Source organism: Arvicanthis niloticus, chromosome 7 (genome assembly GCF_011762505.2).
Source record: "Arvicanthis niloticus isolate mArvNil1 chromosome 7, mArvNil1.pat.X, whole genome shotgun sequence".
Taxonomy (NCBI): Eukaryota; Metazoa; Chordata; class Mammalia; order Rodentia; family Muridae; genus Arvicanthis; species Arvicanthis niloticus.
Window position 1 is genome coordinate 9364264 of NC_047664.1, and position 20188 is coordinate 9384451.

At 35.5% G+C, this 20188-nt stretch overlaps 1 protein-coding gene across 1 annotated transcript in view; it reads left to right on the forward strand.

Moving 5' to 3' along the window:
• Positions 1-20188, forward strand: part of Hmgcll1 (3-hydroxy-3-methylglutaryl-CoA lyase like 1) — a 119314-nt gene that overhangs the window by 67385 nt on the left and 31741 nt on the right. Inside the window, exon 7 of the mRNA XM_034508171.1 lies at positions 1322-1510. Coding sequence (XP_034364062.1) covers positions 1322-1510 — 189 coding nt within the window. The remainder of the gene's footprint in view (positions 1-1321; positions 1511-20188) is intronic.

Sequence of the window (20188 nt, forward strand, 5' to 3'; positions counted from 1 at the left end):
AAACTCTGATTTCTTTTGCAGACTCTCACCCCTTTTCACACTTTATGCTTCTGTTCTTCTCTTCTGTGGCCTTCTCTTGTACATTTGACTTTTTTTCTTGCTCTCAGATGCTCCTTGCCTTTCATACATTGGTGGTTTGGAACCCACTAGTCTTTGTGTGTATTTATTTCTCAAACATGTTTCAGATCCTTCTCTCTCACCCCTTTCAAGCTTACTTTATCTTAATGCACTTACTGCCTCCCACTTGACAGCTCTAGACCAGGGTCCAGTATCTATTACTACATAATGTAGAACTTGCTTCTTTGTCCAAAGTCTTATTTTAGCTCTATTTGTGCTTATCTCCATGATACTATCAAAACTTGGTCCTCGTTTGTATCCAAGATTACAAGAGCCATGTTAAATTTGCTTTCTCACCTGACACAGTGCCTGAAATAAGGTGGCCCTGGACAAGTATAAGTTTAATAAACAAATTAATGACAAAATCTTTTATTTATTATATTTTTTTTGCAGCCAAGTATGCTCTTAACATTGTCATGACTGTTGTAAGTTTTGAAAGTAAACTGTCAAGGCTTTAAAAAACATTCAAGAAAAAAATATGAGGACAGTTTGTTGTCTATATTCAACAAATTAGTAACTGAAGCGGCAATAGACTAATCTCATGATCAACCCAGGATCTAGTGCAGGTGAGAGCTAGTAGTCAAGTCCAAACTTGTTTGATTCCAGAATTCCTGTCAAAATTACATGCTATCCTCATAAGGACACATCACTTTTTTCATTGTGGCATTGGTCATTAAGCTTGACAAGAACTTGACATTTACCTCACATGTGTCGCTTCACAAGATAGAGCATTTAAGCTAGGAATGTTAAGTGATTCTTCCAATTACTAAGCTTCTTAAAGGTGCCAGAGCTGAAATTGCTGCTGATGTCTCTTGGCCTCTGGTATAATGCCCAGAGAAAGAGTACTCTAATGTAGACCTTCAGTGCTTCTGTTCAGTTAAAGTTGAGAAATATTGACCTCATCTCTATAGTATTACAGCTTGCACTAGAACAGATAGGTGGATGGTGTGTACATGTGAAGTAGGTAGCACTCTAAGACAAACTTGAACATACAAGATAATAATAGTAATTTCATTCAAAATGTTAATGTGGGGCTTACAATTTAATGAGCATAAAAGAGGACCAAAGAAAAATAAAGCATAAGTTTTCCACAGACAAACTCATCATAATTGTATTTTTAAACACCAAATGACAATTACTTAGGAGTCAGAGGGTTGGTGGCTTCTTATTTTCATTGTCTTACCACGAGTTTGCCTTTCCACAGGTTTCAAAGAGACTGTATGGTATGGGCTGCTATGAGATTTCGTTGGGAGACACAGTTGGAGTTGGTACTCCAGGCAGCATGAAGAGGATGTTGGAAAGTGTCATGAAAGAAATCCCTCCAGGGGCTCTTGCTGTTCACTGCCATGACACATATGGACAAGCCCTGGCAAATATCCTAACAGCTCTTCAGGTATCTGTAGTTGCAGTGTGCTATGCTGTAGCTGTGTATACTGACTTGTGACATGAGCATGTTGAGAGTTTCAGTGAGATGAATTTATCAAATGCAAATGTAATGGTTAAATAATATGTATTATATAGTTTACATTAAGATTCTATGAATATGTTTAAACATAGCATACTCACAGGAAATATTTACAAATGCTAGATGATATTTTAAGGAAATGGAGGTCAAGTTGTTGGTCTTTTATTTCTAAAGTATCAATTCTATTAGATCTATGGCTTCTAATTTCAATACCTGTATACTTCAACTATAAAGTTTAACAGAGTTGAACACTATGATATGTTGAGAAGTAAAAACGGTAGGATGCACTATGGTAATCATGTACTATGGTAATCATGAAATGAATGATCTTTTGATAATTTGATTGCTCTTTTAATGTTTGAAACCTCATTTTGTGTGTGCATGTGCACGCACTCTTAGGAATTAACCCTTGGGTCTTACACATGTCAGGCAAGCACTGTACCACAGATCCCACAACCTCACTTTTAATAGAACCTTTGTTTATTTTAATCAAATGATTCCATTATACATTAAAGAAAGCTATCTAAAATGTTGGAGTATTAAGAATCACTGTTATGTGCTATTCTGAGTATATTTATCTAAAGAGTAAACTTAAATAATTTTATTTTAAAATACTCTTAGTCTTGTGAAAAAATAAATTAATTTGATATCCTAACAGTTAAAAATATGACAGTTAAAGATAATACGGTTACAGTTTTTTGGTAAGAGTGAAGGTCAGTTTGTAAAGCTTAATTTTATAGTTTTGAAGTATGCAGTTATCGACAGATGTTTAGAAATAGCAGGAAGAGCTTATTTTGTATTATATATTTGATTGTCTCATGATATTTTTGGATATTGGAACTTTAGAAGGTTTCCTTCCTAGGACGTCTAGTTTCAAGAACAATGGAGTGAGTACTGGGCAAGCCTTCAGAGTTCTGTGTCCGGCTTCACTTTTTCGCATTAGGTGTTCTAGAGCACGTTCCTAAGGTCATTTCTCTACCCTGATATTTATTCCTTATTTCTATATTTTCAAATTATGAATAGTGAATTATTTATATACCATGTTTATTGTTCTATGGATGTTAGCTTAGTCATTGGGGATAAAGGCTTATATTGTGAAGTTTCAGAATGTAGACAATAAAATCTTTAGTCTCTGCCTGGCAATACCGCTTGTTCAGGTACTAAACAATTTTTATATGCATTTTGATTTTAATTGCTAAGAAAGCATATCTGAAGAATTATAGTCATATGCTACATAATATTTATTGTTTTTGTATTTATATTAAATATTTAATAATATTTAAACAGATGATAAATTATATAGATGCTAGTGATACTGGTCCTGAAAAACTACTGTCTCCAGAGATCTGGTATCCATCATGGCGTCTTAATGTGATGCATTAGCCATGTGCTATTAAGTTCCTGGTAGCAAATGTGTATTGCTAATTATATGAAAATACACCACAACATCATGTTTACTACTTATAATGATATTGCAGAGTTGTATATGTAGTTATATATTTATACAATAATATTGACAGGCATAGTAAGTAAAAATTTTGTTTTATGCATTTTATACCCACCCACTACCTTTCTTTACTCTCTCTCTCTCTCTCTCTTTCTTCTTTCTTTCTTTCTTTCTTTCTTTCTTTCTTTCTTTCTTTCTTTCTTTCTTTTTCCTTCCTCCCTTCCTTCCTTCCTTCCTTCCTTCCTTCCTTCCTTCCTTCCTTCTTTCCTTCCTTCTTTCCTTTCTTTTCTTGCATGTGTGTGATACTGACCATCAGATTCAGGGTCATGTATGCTAGGCCAATGGTCTAAGACCAAGCTGTAACCCCAGCCCAAATGTTGTTTTACTTCTCTTCTGCTGCTTATTAAGAAAATATACTGAGGACCAGTGCAACCTTCTACTATTTTTAATCAATTTATTGAATCAAGAGGCCATGTAGTGATCCTTTCTGGGTTTGTATGCGTACATTGTTTGATGTACGGTGATGCAACTTATTCCCAATGCATTTCTCAGAATGTCATAATACATGTACTTGTCAAAATTAACCTACAGAATAAGAAGTGATAATCCCCAGTAGGGAATATGTGTATGTTTCAAGAAGATAAAAAAAATACTGAGGTAAATAGTTTGGAGAGATGAGGTGGAGCTTGATCAGTTTCCCATTCATAGATAAGCACTGAAACCTAGGGGAACATTGGAATACTGTACTGGGGACACTGTACAAGTTTGAAAAAAAAATCTATATGCAGCCAGGACTACTCAAAAGACCACACTCTCAATCAAGGGTATACAACAACAACAACAACAGAATTCACCCCCATACAAGAAAGATAATTATGCTTATTTTTCATGACTTTGACTATAAATTGAAAATAAATAGAAAATGTCTCTTTATATATCATAAAATTTCATATTTCATAGTACTCATGTGAGTTTAAAGTTTGGCTTTACATTGAATTTGAAAACAAACCAAATGAATTACTTTAAGATAATTGTGAGACAGTGGTACCTGTTTTTTTTTAATAATATGTCTATTCTGAAGGAATGTTATTTTTAAATTTAAGCTAAGCTCTTTGCAAATTGTGTGTGTGTGTGTGTGTATGTGTGTGTGTTAGAGAAGATGTGATTATTATAGCCTTTATCAGTTTCTTTGGTAGTTAACAAAAAACTAAGAACCTGTGATGATATTTTCTGTTGTATCTTTTTCCATATATACAATCTCTTTTCAAAATATGGCAGGCAGAAGGCAGGAGGGAAGCAAGATGGCCTGAGAAAGCAGGGGTATTCTTCCAGCTCTGTATTATCTAAGACCTTCATTTGTGGCTTCAGCATAAACACATGGGTAAAAAGTGTCACAACAACTTGTGTATTTAAAAACATGTTGTGAGTTCTGAGAGCTCACCGTAAATGAACAATTTAGAAAATAGTCAAATGCAGAGGTGGGCAAAGGACACTTGTGCTTCAAAATCTTAGATGTTCCCTTCTTCTGTACGTGTCAAGTTGGCTTTGGGTTACATACAGATAGGTAAGATATTAAAAACTGAAGGAAGACACATATGCTCCCACTTTCTAGAAACTATAAATATTTCAGACAATCTTTAAGTCTTTTATAATTTTAAATTCATTGAACACAAGCAGGTATGGTGTTGGGTAGACACATGTGGGTTCTACTCTTGGATAAAGAGAAGCCTACTAGAGATAATTTCTAAACCCACCTTTTAATAAATATGGCAGTAACAACAATAAAACAAGCAGGTTTAAATTTAAATAGCAAGGGAAAAAACCCTTAATGTTTGAATGTAGGGGAAACAAGAGAGCTCAGCTTCATTAGGAAAGAAACATGGCTAACCTTGGCTTCAAGAAGCAGGGGCTATACTGCATTTTAATGGAATCTTTGAAGTGGTTTCTAGTAAAATTTGTGGTATATGTAGAGTGGATATCATTTGTTTTCATTTAGGGGAAGAGAAACAGTTTGCAGTGTTCCAAACTAGAAGTTACTATTAAGGCAAGGAGACATGTAATAAGTAGAAACTTGGCTACAGTGGTAGGAAACAAATGGGAGCCATAAACGAAATGTCCCCCTCAGTCTGGAAAGCACATCCAGTCAGTTGGTAGACGAACCTTTCTTGGATTTTCAGGTTTTATTGTGTTTTCTTAATTACTTAAACATGTAACTCATAGAACCACATGGGTATGTAGACATCAATAATTCATAATTATCAGATTTTTTAATGTAGAGAAAATATTCTGATTATAGATGTAAGTGTGTGATATTTATACCTACCCAAAAGCAATAGAGCAAGAGAATGAGGTGATAGAGTGTACAACAGTTTAGTAATGGAAGAAACATACATGGCCCCACATACTTGTCTCCAAGTTTATGTAAAAGCCGAGTTTTACCCTGTTTCATATTCCCCAAGTCCCCAAATAAAACACCAGTTTAACAAATTGGTTAATCTACTTAATATAAAACAATTGCTCATTTTTCTCCATTAAAATGTTTTGAGCCTTCATAATTGGGTAAAGCAGGGTAAAACAAATAAGACCCAATGCTACAAATAGCACTTCTATGTTAATTGCTAGCATAGAAACAAAGCAGAAAGCCCAACATTTCTCATGAAGAAATACTACATGCTTTTTTTTCCCCTTAAATTTAATAGACCTCTAGCTAGTGTGCCTTTCCTTATAATGCTTTCCATATGTTTATTATTCTCTTTTAGAAAGACTAAATTATTAACCAAATTTTTACATCAAAAGCATTCATGGTTTTATGTAGACTCTTACAAAACCATGTTAAAATGCCACCAAACTACAAGTTTTTCTTAATGTAATTGGTTTATGTGGTTTTCAAAGAGGATTTAAAACAATTTCCACTACTACCTAGCCAAGCCTTCCTCTTTTTCACTTTGTACTTGTTACAAAGGGTGTAATTGTGTAATACTGAGACAAGTCACAGAATTTCCACAAGAATTCCTTGATAATGGTGCAGTTGGTTGGCAAACTCATGACAGTCATTGCAATTGCCGCCTTCGCCAACCATGTTAACATTTAATATGCATCTTATTTATAGTAGACCATAGTTCAGAGCATTGGGCAGCAAATATATTTTGTAATTACATGCATTTAGATATTGTTCATTTATTTGATACATTTAAGGCAGCTAAGTAAAATAGATGTACCAGCAAGAAAAGGATACAGGGGTAAGATGGTAAATGAGAAGCTTCCTTTGGGCCAAAGGAGACCCTATATTACAAGAAGAGAAAGAAACAGCTATAGAAGATAAGGAGGAGGTGACAGAACAGCTACACATCATAAAGAGGTAGAAAGTCACTGCAAAGGGCAGGAAATTGCCTGGGGTAGGACATGTAAGTAAAGGTCAAACACAGAACCCCTACTAAAGAGGACCAAGAGAGACTCCTCCATACCATCTTACTGTTAAAATTCTAAGTGTGCAGCAGAGGGGAAAAGTATAGAGAGCTGTGAGATGTGAGTGCTGTCCTGAGAAATCCATCAGAGCGACACCAAACATCAGCAAAAACTTTCAGGCAAAGGAAAAAGAGACTACTGTATATCAAGGCTTCCAATCACCATTGCTATACCCAGAAAACTTACTTTAAAAACTGAAGAAGAAACAAAGACATTTCATTATTAAAAGAAAAAAATGCGAAAATAATAACCAACATGCAAGTCAACACTGCAGAGAAACACACACACACACACACACACACACACACACACACACACACACAGAGTCACACCCAGGAAAGCTTAGTAAGAATAAATCCTGATAGAAGGATAGATAGACAAAAAGAAAATGGAGAGATTGGACAACATATTTGTGAATAATTGGTTGGCTAGTGATATAACCAGGAGAGAAATGATAATTTTTAAAAAAATCTCAGCATCAAATTAAAGTGAAAAGTTGAGTTATGAATATCTATGAGACATAATGAAGGCTTTGTAAGTAGAAAATTTTTATATCTGTGTTTTGGTATCTTAAACAAAAGATCTCAAATCACAAACTAGTGATATACTCTTGGTCTTAGAAAAAATGAACTAGACAAAAACTAGCCAGACAGGAATTCAGTAGATGTAGAGAACTAATGATGACCAGAGCAGAAATTAATAAAGTAATTATAAAGAAATTAATAAAAGTACTTAATAATACAAAAGACCAAGCAAGAGAGAGTTTGTTCTTTGAAAATAACAAAGTTGATGAATGGTCTAACTAACCAAAAGAAAACTTAATAAAATCAGAGAAAAAAATTATAGGATATTATACAGAGTTTTGAAAGTAGGATAATTAGAGAAAATTTTGGACTATTTCAACAAATTGAAGAGAATACAGATGAATTTTCAAACACACATGGCCTACTTAAATGAACCAAGAGAATACAGATGACCAAATACAGTCACTGACAAATAATGAGGCTAAAGTAGTAACGAAAAACTTCACAAGTGTATTCCTGGAACAGATAGATATACTGCCAAATTCTACCAGATCTCCAGAGAACAAACTCCAATATAATCTTTTCCAGAAAATGTTCTCAAACTCCAAAAGAAAAGAAAATACTGATAATGACAAACAGAAAGGATAAGCAATTTATAGTAATGGAAATAGATACAAAAAATTTCAATGAAATACTTGGAAATTTGAGTCAATATAACAATGAAACCATTGTGTACCACCATTAAGTTGGTTTTAATCCAAAGATTCAATGATGATCCAACAGATACAAAAAATATCCCTGTGTAGTAAAGGTCTTGAAGAAATAAAGTATGAGAGGATTACATTTCTATGTGGCATTATTATTCTCCTAAATAGGGCACTAACAAACTACCTCCCATGTTCTTGATTTATACCTTGGTTTTTGAGACAGGATCTTTCACAAGGAACCATGGGACTGGTTACCCATTGAATCCCAGGGATTCACCCATCTCTTCTTCCCCGGGGTTGGAATTCCAGGAATATGCTACAGGCTGGGTCTTTTACTAGGGGCTAGACTTAAACTTCTTAAATATGCAAAGATGATCTGGAATTCCTCATCCTTCTGCCTCCACCTCTGGAGTGTGTGATTACAGTATATGGTGCCACCTGAGGCTTCCACACTGTTTAATTGGTAAAAACAAAACAAAATCAAATTTAACTCATGATTGCACAAGCTGCTACAATCTCCATGGTTCTTGAATAATTGTGTATAGTACCCCAGAATTAGACAAAACTATGAAAAATAATATGAAAACTCATTAGTAGGCAGCTATTGTGTTTATACATATTTAAAAATTAAATCAGTGTAACTGAAATTTATAAAATGAGTTAAAACTTGATTACTGCATAAGCACATTAATATGACTTTCACATTTTATATAATTAAGTAAAAATATTACCGAAGAAAATGATGTAGCTGGAGAGATGGCTTGGTGCTCAAGAGCATTTGATGCTCTGAAAGAGGACCTGGGTTCTGTTTGACACCTCACAACCATCTGTAACTCCAGGTCCTGGTGAACCACTTGCACCTGAACACATATGGATTACACTTACACATCACACACATACACATAAATAAAAGTACAAATTAATACTTTAAAACATGGTTGTGCCTCATAGGGCTTATCTGTATCAGGATAAAGATTGTCACAGAAGGGATTCAGTAAATATTGTTAGTTCAGTGAACAACCTACAATAATTCATCACAGTTGACACAAATAATTTGTACTGAAGAGTCCATTCCACAGTAAAAGGATTTATAAACAACTGGAAACGTTTGGCTGCTTCCAGGGAGGGATTCCAGAGTGTATGACTTGCAATTACTGAACTCTCTGACTACTGCCTTTCCGCTTTGAATTTAACTTTTACTGATACTGTTAAATAGGTCTGCTCTTTGTACTGTAAGGACATCTTCTAATATCATAAATTACTTTCACCTATTCAAATCAGGACTGGAAATAGTTTGTCAACCTAGGAAAAACATTATGAGAAAATTATCCAAATAATGAAGCTAAAATATTCTAAACTAAGCTTAGCTTATTTATAAACAAAACATTAAAAGTATTTATATTAAGCATATGAATACCTTGAGAAGTTTCTTGGGAAAAATCTTTCCCTGTAGGATGTGGGAAATATTTTTAAGACTCCAATTACATGAGGTTAAAAATAAATGAGGTTTAAAGGGTGTGTTTGAAAATTCGTTTCCTTTTCATTTGCTCTCACAGTAACTATAGATAACTAAATAAGGTTCATGATTTAAAAAAAATGTTTTTACTTCAAGAATGTAAGCATTCTTGAAGGAGACATTTATTTATATAACCCATACTTACTCTTTTCAATTGAAAGTCAGAGCCTATAGAATAGATTTTCTGTTCTGTAAATGTATCTATCTTTTTTTTAAAAAGTCTTATTTTGTTATTTCTCATTTATGAGGTTTTTAGCCTGCCTCTCTGTCTGTGTACCCTATGTGTAATAACTGGTGAGGTCAACAGAGGGCCTCTGACCCCCTATGGAGCTGCAGTTACACACAGATGTGCATTGCCATGTGGGTCCTGGGAATCTAACCCTGGTCCTCTGAACCAGCAGCCAATGTTCTTAACTACTGAGCAAATTCTCCAGTACTTATTTCTTTTCTACACAGACATATTGGAACACTCCTTGCAAGTAATGTGGAAAACAGAATATTAGTACATGCTTCAGCTATAAGAAAGCATGACTTTAAAAGAATAACCATTAGATTAATCCAATAAAGCATGGATTTTACCTTTTCACAAAGTAAATCATTTTTAGCACCAAGATACCAGTCCAATAAACATAAAATTACAAGCCTTAGACAATTCAGTGTGGCTTGCATATGTTTTCTGGGCCAATTACTTGGTATTGGATCACAAATCAGGAGCTCATCCTGAGGCAGAGTGACTCCTACTCTCAGCAGTTCATAGCTTGTAGCCTTTCCTCTCGAGGGGCTCCACCTACACTAGGATATCAACCAGCGTTAGAATGGTTTAGGCCTTGTATAGCCAAGTTTGTTACAGTCTCAGACACTTTTTGGTCCTCTGGTTCTTAGCAAATTTCTGCTTTCTTTTCCAGAATGTTCCCCGAGTCTTAGGTGCAGGAGTTATATTGTGGTTGTATTTGCAACACTCTCCTTCTCCAATAAATAAATAAATAAACAAACAAAATAAATCCTACTCTGAGGAGGGATGAGATCTGCATTTAGTAGAAAGATACTAGTGAGGAATGATATCCTAGAGGCACATTTCCCCCTAAGTATAGTGAATATATCAATTTCTCATGGAAAGAGCAGATCCGAGATGGAATCCCCTTTTGGCCTGTAAAGTGCTATTGGAAGCTTGTCTGAATGAAGCATGGTCTAGTGTTAATTAGCTAAACATCATTTATATGACAGAAAAATCAATGAAATCAAGCTGAAGTTCTACCCAGTAATGATCTGAAGTTTGTTTTATATCACTGAAAAATAAAACATACGTAAAGTATTTCCTAGATAGTTTTCCTCCCTCCCTTCCTCTGCCCCCACCTCCCTCCTATCTTTCTTCCTTCTGCCCCTCCCTCCCTCCATTCCTCCCTGCCTCCCTCCTTCTCTCACTTTTTCTTCCTCCCTTCCTTCTTCCACCTCTCTCTGCCTGTCTTCTTTATATGTGTATGTCTCTTTCTGTGTGTATGTTATATGTATGTATATGTGTACATAGGTGTGCAAATATATATGTGAGTACACCGGTGGAGGACTGTGATCCCTCTTTGTTATCTTCTATTCTCAGTTATCACCCTTGCTTGCTCTCCACGTATCTCTGTATCTCTAATACAGAATATTTCAGAGCCTGCAGGTCATTGAGTTCGACTTCAGCACTGTGGTCACACAGAGAGGCACATTGCTGTGTCTAGGGTTTATGTGGCACTAGGGATCTAAACTCAAGTCCTGGTCCACTCTATTGATTGATCCATGTCCCCAGACCCTGAGAAGAAAAATGGTTACTTTAGAAGAAGTCTTCAGAGACTCCAACGAGGTGTGATGTTTATACAGTCATGAGGCACTGTACTCTTCTCTTCATTACCAATGTATTTATTTTAAATTTATGTATTTATTTGCATCACAAATGCTGTCCACCTCCTGCTCCCCCCATACACACAGAGTTCCTTCTCCCATATCCTCCTCTCCCCTTCACCTCTGAAAGGGCAATTCCCTCTCAGTATCCTTGCCCTGGGTTGCCATTTTCTCACTCAACCTGTCTCTTGGACAGGCACACACTCATAAATATATAAATACAACCTGCTGAGTCTATTTAAAGTGTTGCTTATATGCATATGATTTCAGGACTGACCATTGTATTGGGTAGCCACTTAAGGTACTCATCCTTGGAAAAGCTAATTCTCCATCTCTCGGCAGTCTCTGTTTGCCTGTGGTTCTTTGTTAGAATAGGGATGCCATGACATGCTTTCTCCTTCCACATTGGCCTGTCTATTGATATTGAAATTGTTCAGGTCTTGTTCTTTGTAGCCGTTTCTATGAAAGACTGTTTCAGAAGACATTTTATTATTCTGACTCTTACAATCATTTGACATTTTTAGATACATCAGTAGAGATAATCAGAAATCAGTCACCATAATATGTCAATTCAATAAAGGGAAACAGATTTATGATCATCTCAAATGACTTGGAAAATCATTGGCATTCTTTTCAGTCCTAACCAAGAATTTATTTGCAATTGATACCTGAGTGGAAAATCAATTTTCTCCAATGGAGTGTCACTAGTATATCATCCACAATCCAGCGCAATTTTGGCCAGAAGTAGCTGCCAACACAAAATGTACTTCAAGGGAGGGAGGTTGTTTGGTTTTTGTTTTGTGTTGCTTTTGTCTTACTCCTTTTTTGTTTGTTATGATTTTCATTTTTGTTTTGTTTTTAATAGAGAAAGGGAGAGAAAGAAAGAGCATGAAATTGGATGTCTATGGCAGTGAAGAAGATCTGGAAGTAGTTGGGGGCAGATATGATCAAAATATAAAATATGAAAAAATTTAATGAAAACAATAAAAAATTAAAGAATCATTGAGATTATTAACATTGGGATTCTAACCAGAACAGAAGTATAAGACATAGACTGGAAAAAGATAAAGTAAAATAATTATCATTCCAGATATCCTAATTGTATTTTCAAAACCTCCAAAGAGATTTTAGGAAAATTGTTAAAATCAGAAAATATAACAAGATTACAGTAGATGAGAACAGCACATAAAAGCTCATAATATCATATGGATTTTTTTAAGATTTATTATTTATTTTATGCATGAATGCTCTATCTGCATGCACACCTGCATGCCAGAAGAGGGCATTAGATCACATTGAAGATGGTTGGGAGCCACCAGGTGGTTGTTGGGAATTAAACTCAGGACCTATGGAAGAGCGGCCAGTGCTCGAAACTGCTGAGCCATCTCTCCAGCTCCATATATGGGTATATGGACATATGGATATTCTTAACAGCAAAAATCAATATAAGAAGAAGTAATGAATTTATGATTATACTGCCATGAAAATTTCAAAAAGTGGCATTAGTCTTGCAATGATTTTTCTATGAGAGGCAGGATGATAGTATGTGGGGAACTAGGATTTAAATAAATGGTAAGATTAAATTCCTGGTTTGGAAAACTTAGCAATTGACAGTTTTCACTAAGTTGATCTTTTTATTTACTGAAAAATCTATAAAATTTGTGTCATTTAAAAAAGCAGATTCTATAGTTGCTATCGTAATGTAAATATCCTAATACAGCTATGGAAATATAAAAGTCACCAAGTCAGACTTAGATATGATTCATACGTTGCTCAGCTTCAGAGCAGACATAGACAATATGTGAAATAATAGGACTATGAGGACACAAACAGAATCCAAGAAATAGTTCAATGGAAATGTTAGAAGACAGACAATCCCACACTAACAGAAATGAAGGTGCTTTAGTCAGGATTATCAGTAACTGAACATAATCAAGGAGAGAATAAATGAGCTGAAAGACATGTCAGGAGAAACTTCAAAGGAACATAGAAAGTGGTATCTCCAATCTATAAAGGTTCAAACAAGACAAAAATTCAAATATTTCAAAGTGTGACACTTTATGGAAATACATGAAATGATTTCTAGAATTTTCTGGAGAAGAGTAAATGACCAAACAAAGCTTGCAGGAAAATCCAAAGTATTAATAATGCTCCATTTATTCAGACTGTGCAGGGAGTAGAAGTAGCTTCATTTAGTTATGTTTAAACATGTGCATTTATTTAAAAATATGTTTTCACAATTAAAGTAACAGAAATTTAAGAGTTCAAGATAAAAGAGGATAAGGTACGTCATTATAACCACATTTGGACTTCTGTCCATGGTTTTCTGAACCAAACTATCAATTAAAATCTAATAAAACATTCTTTTACCCTGAAATTTATTTTAGTCAGTATCCATTGGATCTTTCACCCATTTGAGCACCACAGTGAGGGAACCAACCGGGTAAATAGAGCCCTTTGGACATGTTTGAACAACAAAATCTGTGGCTGATGAAATATTCTGTGCTGATGTTTCTGAAACGAGAGACCGGAAACATGCAGTGGAAACGAGACCTTTTACTGTTCTTACGCCAACATCAGCATCAATTACAGCGCTGTGTGAAAAAAGTTGTAAGAAATACTGCTGGTTTCGCAAGTCAGCAGATTTTCTTTTTTTTAATTGTGGCAGATCAGACCCCAAAACTTTATAGCCTTCAGCAACAAATGGCTCTTAGACATTAAACTGACCCCCGATAAAACAACCCTGGGGTTATGAGAAGGCTACTCTGCCAATTTCATCTCTCCCAGGAATCCCCTGACATCTGGTTCAGCTGCGGAAGCTGGAAAACTTCTTTAAAATTCTCTTGATAATAAAAATGGACATGTGGAAAACATTCTAATCTGTTAATCTTTGGTGCTCCTGAACAAGAGACATTTGGCTTTAAACTTCATGATGATAAATATGAAACTTCCAGATCTAGTTGTAAATAACTTAATGGCATTTGAATACAGAATAGCATTTTATTTCCCAATGGTACCAAAATACGAATATGTACCTGCATTGACGAAAGAGCCTGAGCAGATTTCTGTGCTCTTTGTTTACACGTGGGTTTTATAATTTGTTCACTGTTACATTGGTTCCACTTGGCCAGTGAAAATCAGCAAACAGTGGTAAATAACTGCTTCTTTCTCATCCCCTGTCTCCTCAATCCCCCTTCCTTCCCTCCCTCTACTTGCCCTCCATGCTGGATCAAGAGCCTCCTCTTCTCTCCTTCATTGTATTACACATTTCAGATAATCAAGAAATCAAATAACAGAAGCAGTCATATATCTTATAATGCTGATAAATGACTTTAGGATCACTGTATAGATATATTGGGGTATGAATATGTTAACCTGCAAGAGCATGTATTAATCACTCTGTCTCTAAACAAACAGCAGTCTTTCTAGAAGCTATTTATATCTTGTAGTCCCTAAAAGATGCATAAAACTACACCACAGTGAAACAGACCATGGTACAAACTTTTTGTTTGTGCTGATTAGTTTCTGTCAACCTGACACAAGCTAAAGTCATGTGAGAAGACAGATAATAAGTTGAAATACTGCCTCCACCAAATTGGCCTGAAGGCAAGTCTTCAGGGGGTAATTCCTTGATTAATTATTGATGAGGGGAAGCTCAGACCACTGTGACTGGTGCCATATCCGGGTAGAACAAGTAAGTGAAGTGAGCAGAGCAGTAAACAGCCTCCTCCATGGCCTCTGCTTCCTGCCTTGAGAACTTTCCCTGGCTTCCCTCAGTGATGGTGGAGTGTGACCTGGAAGTTATAAGATGAAACAGACCTTTCTCTCCCCAGGTTGGTTTTGGTCATTGCATTACCATAGCAACAGAAAACAGGCCAGTAGAGCGTCCCACTTTCCCATCTTCTGTGCTCAGTCAGGACTCAGACTGCTTCCCTTTGGGGGTCATCTTTCCTTTCAAGTTTCCTTGTTCCCATTGTTTCTGGATTTTTTTTCTTTAGTCTTTTCCTGGTTTTTCTGTCACTAGATCTTTCTTTTCAGAATGAATATATGTGTTGAAATTTTTATATTCTAACCACAACCGCCATGAATTTAAGCTCAGAAAAAGGGATTACAGAAGAAATACTGACAATGAATGTAGACCCATATAGAGTTACCCACCATAAACATACTATTCAAGGGATTGCCCCCCCACAATTCCAAGAATCATTTGTGATGTCTAGATAAAACAAATCAATCCATAAAGAAATACATGTATAAATAGTTAAAGCAAATAAAGCATATCTATTATTTCTGACAAACTAGATATTTACCCCTTCTGTTACTGTTTTTCTGGGTTTTAGCCTCTGAAAGGCAACATGTCACATGATAGCTAAATGAAGGACTTCTAAAATATGAGCATTTAAGATCAATATTTTACTCTGTTATTTTGGACAGACCATCAAAGTTGTCTGTTCCCTGTTTGTCCTCATCTGTAAAGCTGAAATAGTAACAGCATTTGGGACTGTTAGCTTTTCTTGCCGTTGGCTGCATTCTCCAGCTCTCAGTTGTTGCCTCCATAACTGAAATCAATAATAACACTCAAGAATATCATTTGCCTTTCTAGTGGAAGGCCGACTACTGAAGTCAGCACTGAATCTAAAGGATAAAGTTGCTTTTTTTTTTTTTAATTTTAGTACATGGAGAACTCTATTTTTGTTGTTAGTCCTTTCCTTTCCTCCATCTAACTGCTCCCATGTCCCAACTGCTTCTCAAATTTATGGACTCATATTGTTTAATTGTTATTGTTAAGTACAATATGCTTATAAATTTATAAGTACAACTCACTTTAGTGTAGTTTGTATGTCCACATGTTTAGGGATGACAGTTTGGCATTTGGACAACCTATCAGAGAGCTCATCCCTCGGAGTCACATCACTCGTTGGAAAGGAGCAAATGCTTTGAGTTAAGGAAAAACTCGTTGATACAGGCAGGGATTCTAAGCAAGAAAATTAAGAGCACTGTGAGAGAATCAGAAGAAATTTTGCATTGCTGAAACATACAGTTTAGGACAATGACAAATTACAGAATAAACATACATAACATGAGACAATGAGTGAGGTTACATATTCTGGTGCCAAATCCTAACTGGCGTCAGTGTTAACTGATAATGATCTTGAACTTCATCTTTCAGGTGTCTAAAAACCACAAAGGGTTTTAAGGGGGAAGTAGATGATTGCATGTTAGACTCATATTGTAGAAAACCTCTATCTCGAAAACAAACAAACAAACAAACAGAAAACCTCTTCTAACACATCCATAGAAGATATATTTACACAGCATAGAACAAAACAAATAAGATGGAAGACTTTAGCATATCAACAACATATTACAATAACACAGGGGACAGCGTGTTTTAATGTGGTAGTAATAAGATCTCATGAGTGATTAAGTATGAAAGCCAGAAAGAGGACAGACAGAAACAGGGCTGAGTCTCATGCCTTCAGCATGAGTGCCTGACTGGATAGTGATCAAGGGTTGTCACATGTATCCAGTTGTAAACTGCTACAAGAGAAACACAGTTCTTTACTACCATGCCAGAGGGAATGGAAATTTAAATGGCCAAACAAACTCATTGTGGCAGATTGTCAACTCAGCTCAACAAACTGGGCCCCAGTGTCTCTGGCATTTGGTGTCTCACTCACTGCACTCAGCTGAGACTATTTTATGTATTTTTTTTCTTGTCAAGCTTCCCCTAGAACTAATTTCCTCCATGCACATCTGGTTATAATGTTCTAGATTAGTCAAAATAATAAAATGTGCAAGGCATAATCATAGTCAAATATCTACCTCACTCATTATAAATCGATCAAGTAGGATGTGGGGCCTCAGAGAGGTAAGGACTCAAAAACATTATATAGAATAGTTTTCTTTCATCATTGGCAGTGGCAGTGGTGCTTGCAACAGAGGGTGATTGCCATGACTTTGAAACCAGGCAGATCTTGTATCATATGACACAACATGTGAATATAAATGGGGCATATGTATGTGAAAGAATGTGTGGAATAGTTTTAAGGAAACAAATGTTAAAACTGTTGCAAGTAGAATCTACTGATGATGGATACCATGTCAGCAAGTAAGATTTATATCAAAATGAATGAGAGAGAAGATAATATCTAATATTGGGATAATCAGAATGAACAGATCACAGGAGAAAATGTTGCTTAAGAAACACAGAAAGGTATTTAAAATTTAATACCCCTCCATGATCAAACATTGTTTAAACTAAAACTAATTCAGGACTACTTAGAGCTTACAAAACGTATCTCAGAACTGTTAATGAACATTTAAACTCAATAAGTTCATAAATGTCATTACAAAAATCATAGATAATGGTAGGGTTTTAGCATTTTAGAAATTTTTAAAAAGTAATAGAAAGAAAAGGAAGCAGTAAAGCACAATTAGGAATCAAAATTATTATTCTAGTATTATTTTTTCTCTCATAAGTTTTATAAAAACCTCTTTGATCATATTTATGTCCCATTATCTTCCTGTCTCCTTTCTGGTCCCACTGAACTTGTTCTTCCTAAAAGCTACCCCTTGTCCTTTCATTTTAATTCTTGTAACATGTTGTGTTAAGGACTGCTTGAATGGCATGGGTGTAGATTGTTCACATAAGCAAGAGCAACATATCAGTGGCCACACCATTTAGGAAGGTGACTATATGCAAAGAATAGCTTTTCATAAGGTATAGGGCTCTGTGGGCCCCTCTCCATCCATGATTGAGTATTGACATGTCCAGTCTTGGCTGGGTCTTGGGAACGTAACTACAAATCCTGTGAGTTTCTGAGAGCTATAGCCATTTCTAGAAGACAGTGTTCATTACACTCCTTTTTAATCTTTGGAATCTTGAATTATTTTCACATACTTTTCTGTGACATTTCCTGAGCCTCAGAGGAGGTATTCTACATGCCCTGTTTAGGACTAAGCACTCATGAGTAACTTCTATTTATCACTCTGATCACATGTGAGTCTCTGGTTTCATAGTCAGCCAGTGTAGAAAAAAGCTTCTTTGATCAAACATAAGGGCAGCACTCCTCTATGTGTAGAAGCAGTTTCATAATGTATCCTTTCTAAAAAACAGCAGTGTTAGGTTCCTCTCTCCCATTACTCCTTACTAGTTTCCTAGCCTCTATGGGTATTCTAGTGGAAACATACATATCTACAGGTTCAAAGCTGACATCCACACATGACAGAAAATGTGATGCTTGTCTTCCTGGGTCTGAGCATTCTTGTATGGTTGTTTATAGTCCCATTCATTTACCCCTGAATTTTATAATTTCATCTTTTCTTAAGAATTGAATTATATGTCATTGTGTCAATAGACAACATTTTCACTGTCCAACCATCAGCTAATGGAAATTTAGACTGTTTTCATTTCTTGGTTATTGTAATACTCATTTCTGTTTTCATTTCTTGGTTATTGTAATGAGTATTACAATAACCAAGTGTCTCTGTGATGAGGTCAAGAATCCTTTGGGGGTATGAGTCCCAAAGAGTTATAGATGGGTTATGGGGTAAATATATTTCCAGATTTTTCCCCACTGATTTTCAGATTTTTCAAGAAAGTTCAGATAAAATACAGTGATATAAAAAGTGGAAAAAAATAGGAAGAAGAGGGATTAAATGAGTTGAGAATTGGAAGGCAGAGCTGAGGAGCAAACGAGGAGAGAGATAACTAATGATATAGGCCATTTGAAATAGCCACAAGGAAACCTTTTACTGTAGATTCTTCCTAAATGTGCACACATGCTAAATATGTACACATACATATATAATATAGTTTAAACAGAATTATCTACAATGAAGAACAATACACCAACTAGACACCATACTCTTGGAAAAACAAGCAAACAAACAGACAATCCTGAATCCAGGATTACTTCTTTTTGAATTGTTGGCCAGTGGCATTCCATAGCCTTCCCATAGCCTTTTGCCATTGCTCTTGGGTATCCTGCAGAACATGATGTTAAGATGCTACTATTGAAGATATCATATACTTGAGTCACAGAACATGGATAAATCAAGTCAGACTTTCTTGGAAGCGTCTTTCCTCCTGATTTTCTCTCCTAGTGTTGGAAGCTGTTCTTCATGCTGCCAGATGATCAAGCAATCACTGGTCTCACCTAGATCATTTTGTGAGGTATCTCTCTCCATTTTTTTTTTATTATGAAGAAGAATGTGTAACGTTTTCTGCAGGTTCTTAAAAGATACCATGCCTTCTAAACATTTAGAACTTTGTTTTAGAAGATTTTTTTTTTCTTGAGAAGTATGGAGCCCTACATCTCAAGCCCATGTCTTGAAATACATTCTAACTATTCAAAAATTTTATTAGGAGAATAATCTACTAGAAGCCTAAAACGTTTACTTTAATCAAGTAACATTTATATGTCATATCTTCTATGGACAAGACTATACAAGATGTAAGGGAGGAAGTGATGGGGGATGGAGATCAGGGAGAAGAGAAACAACAAAAACAAGCCCTATGTGAAAACTGCCACAGTGAAAACTCATACTTTGCATGATTATTTAACAAAATCAGAAGAGACAATCCCATGACATCTAAAGATGTTTAGCAGCACTCACTCTTGTATGTGAAGTATGCAAAAATTCTCAATAAAATACATGTAAAAATAGTACCCAAATATATAAAAATAATCACCCACAACAATCAGAGATGGGTGAGCATACATGATTGATAAATTAAACAAATTATACAGTAGACTTGAAGATTAAAATTCTATGACCATTTCCACAGATGCAGATAAAGATTTAGACAAATTAAAAAAAAAAATCTTCATGATAAACACCGAAGAGAATATAGGAAATGGAGGGAGGATCCTGTAAAAAATAAAGCTATATTTGACAAACTCACAGCCAACATCATCCTAAATGACTAAAAACTCAAAGCAATACCTTAAAATCAGGAAGCAGACAGGACTGGATACTATTCCCACTGCTTTTCAATACAGTGCTTGAAAGCCTGGCTAGAGCAAAAAGAAAAGAAAGGGAAATTTAGGGTGTACCAATAGG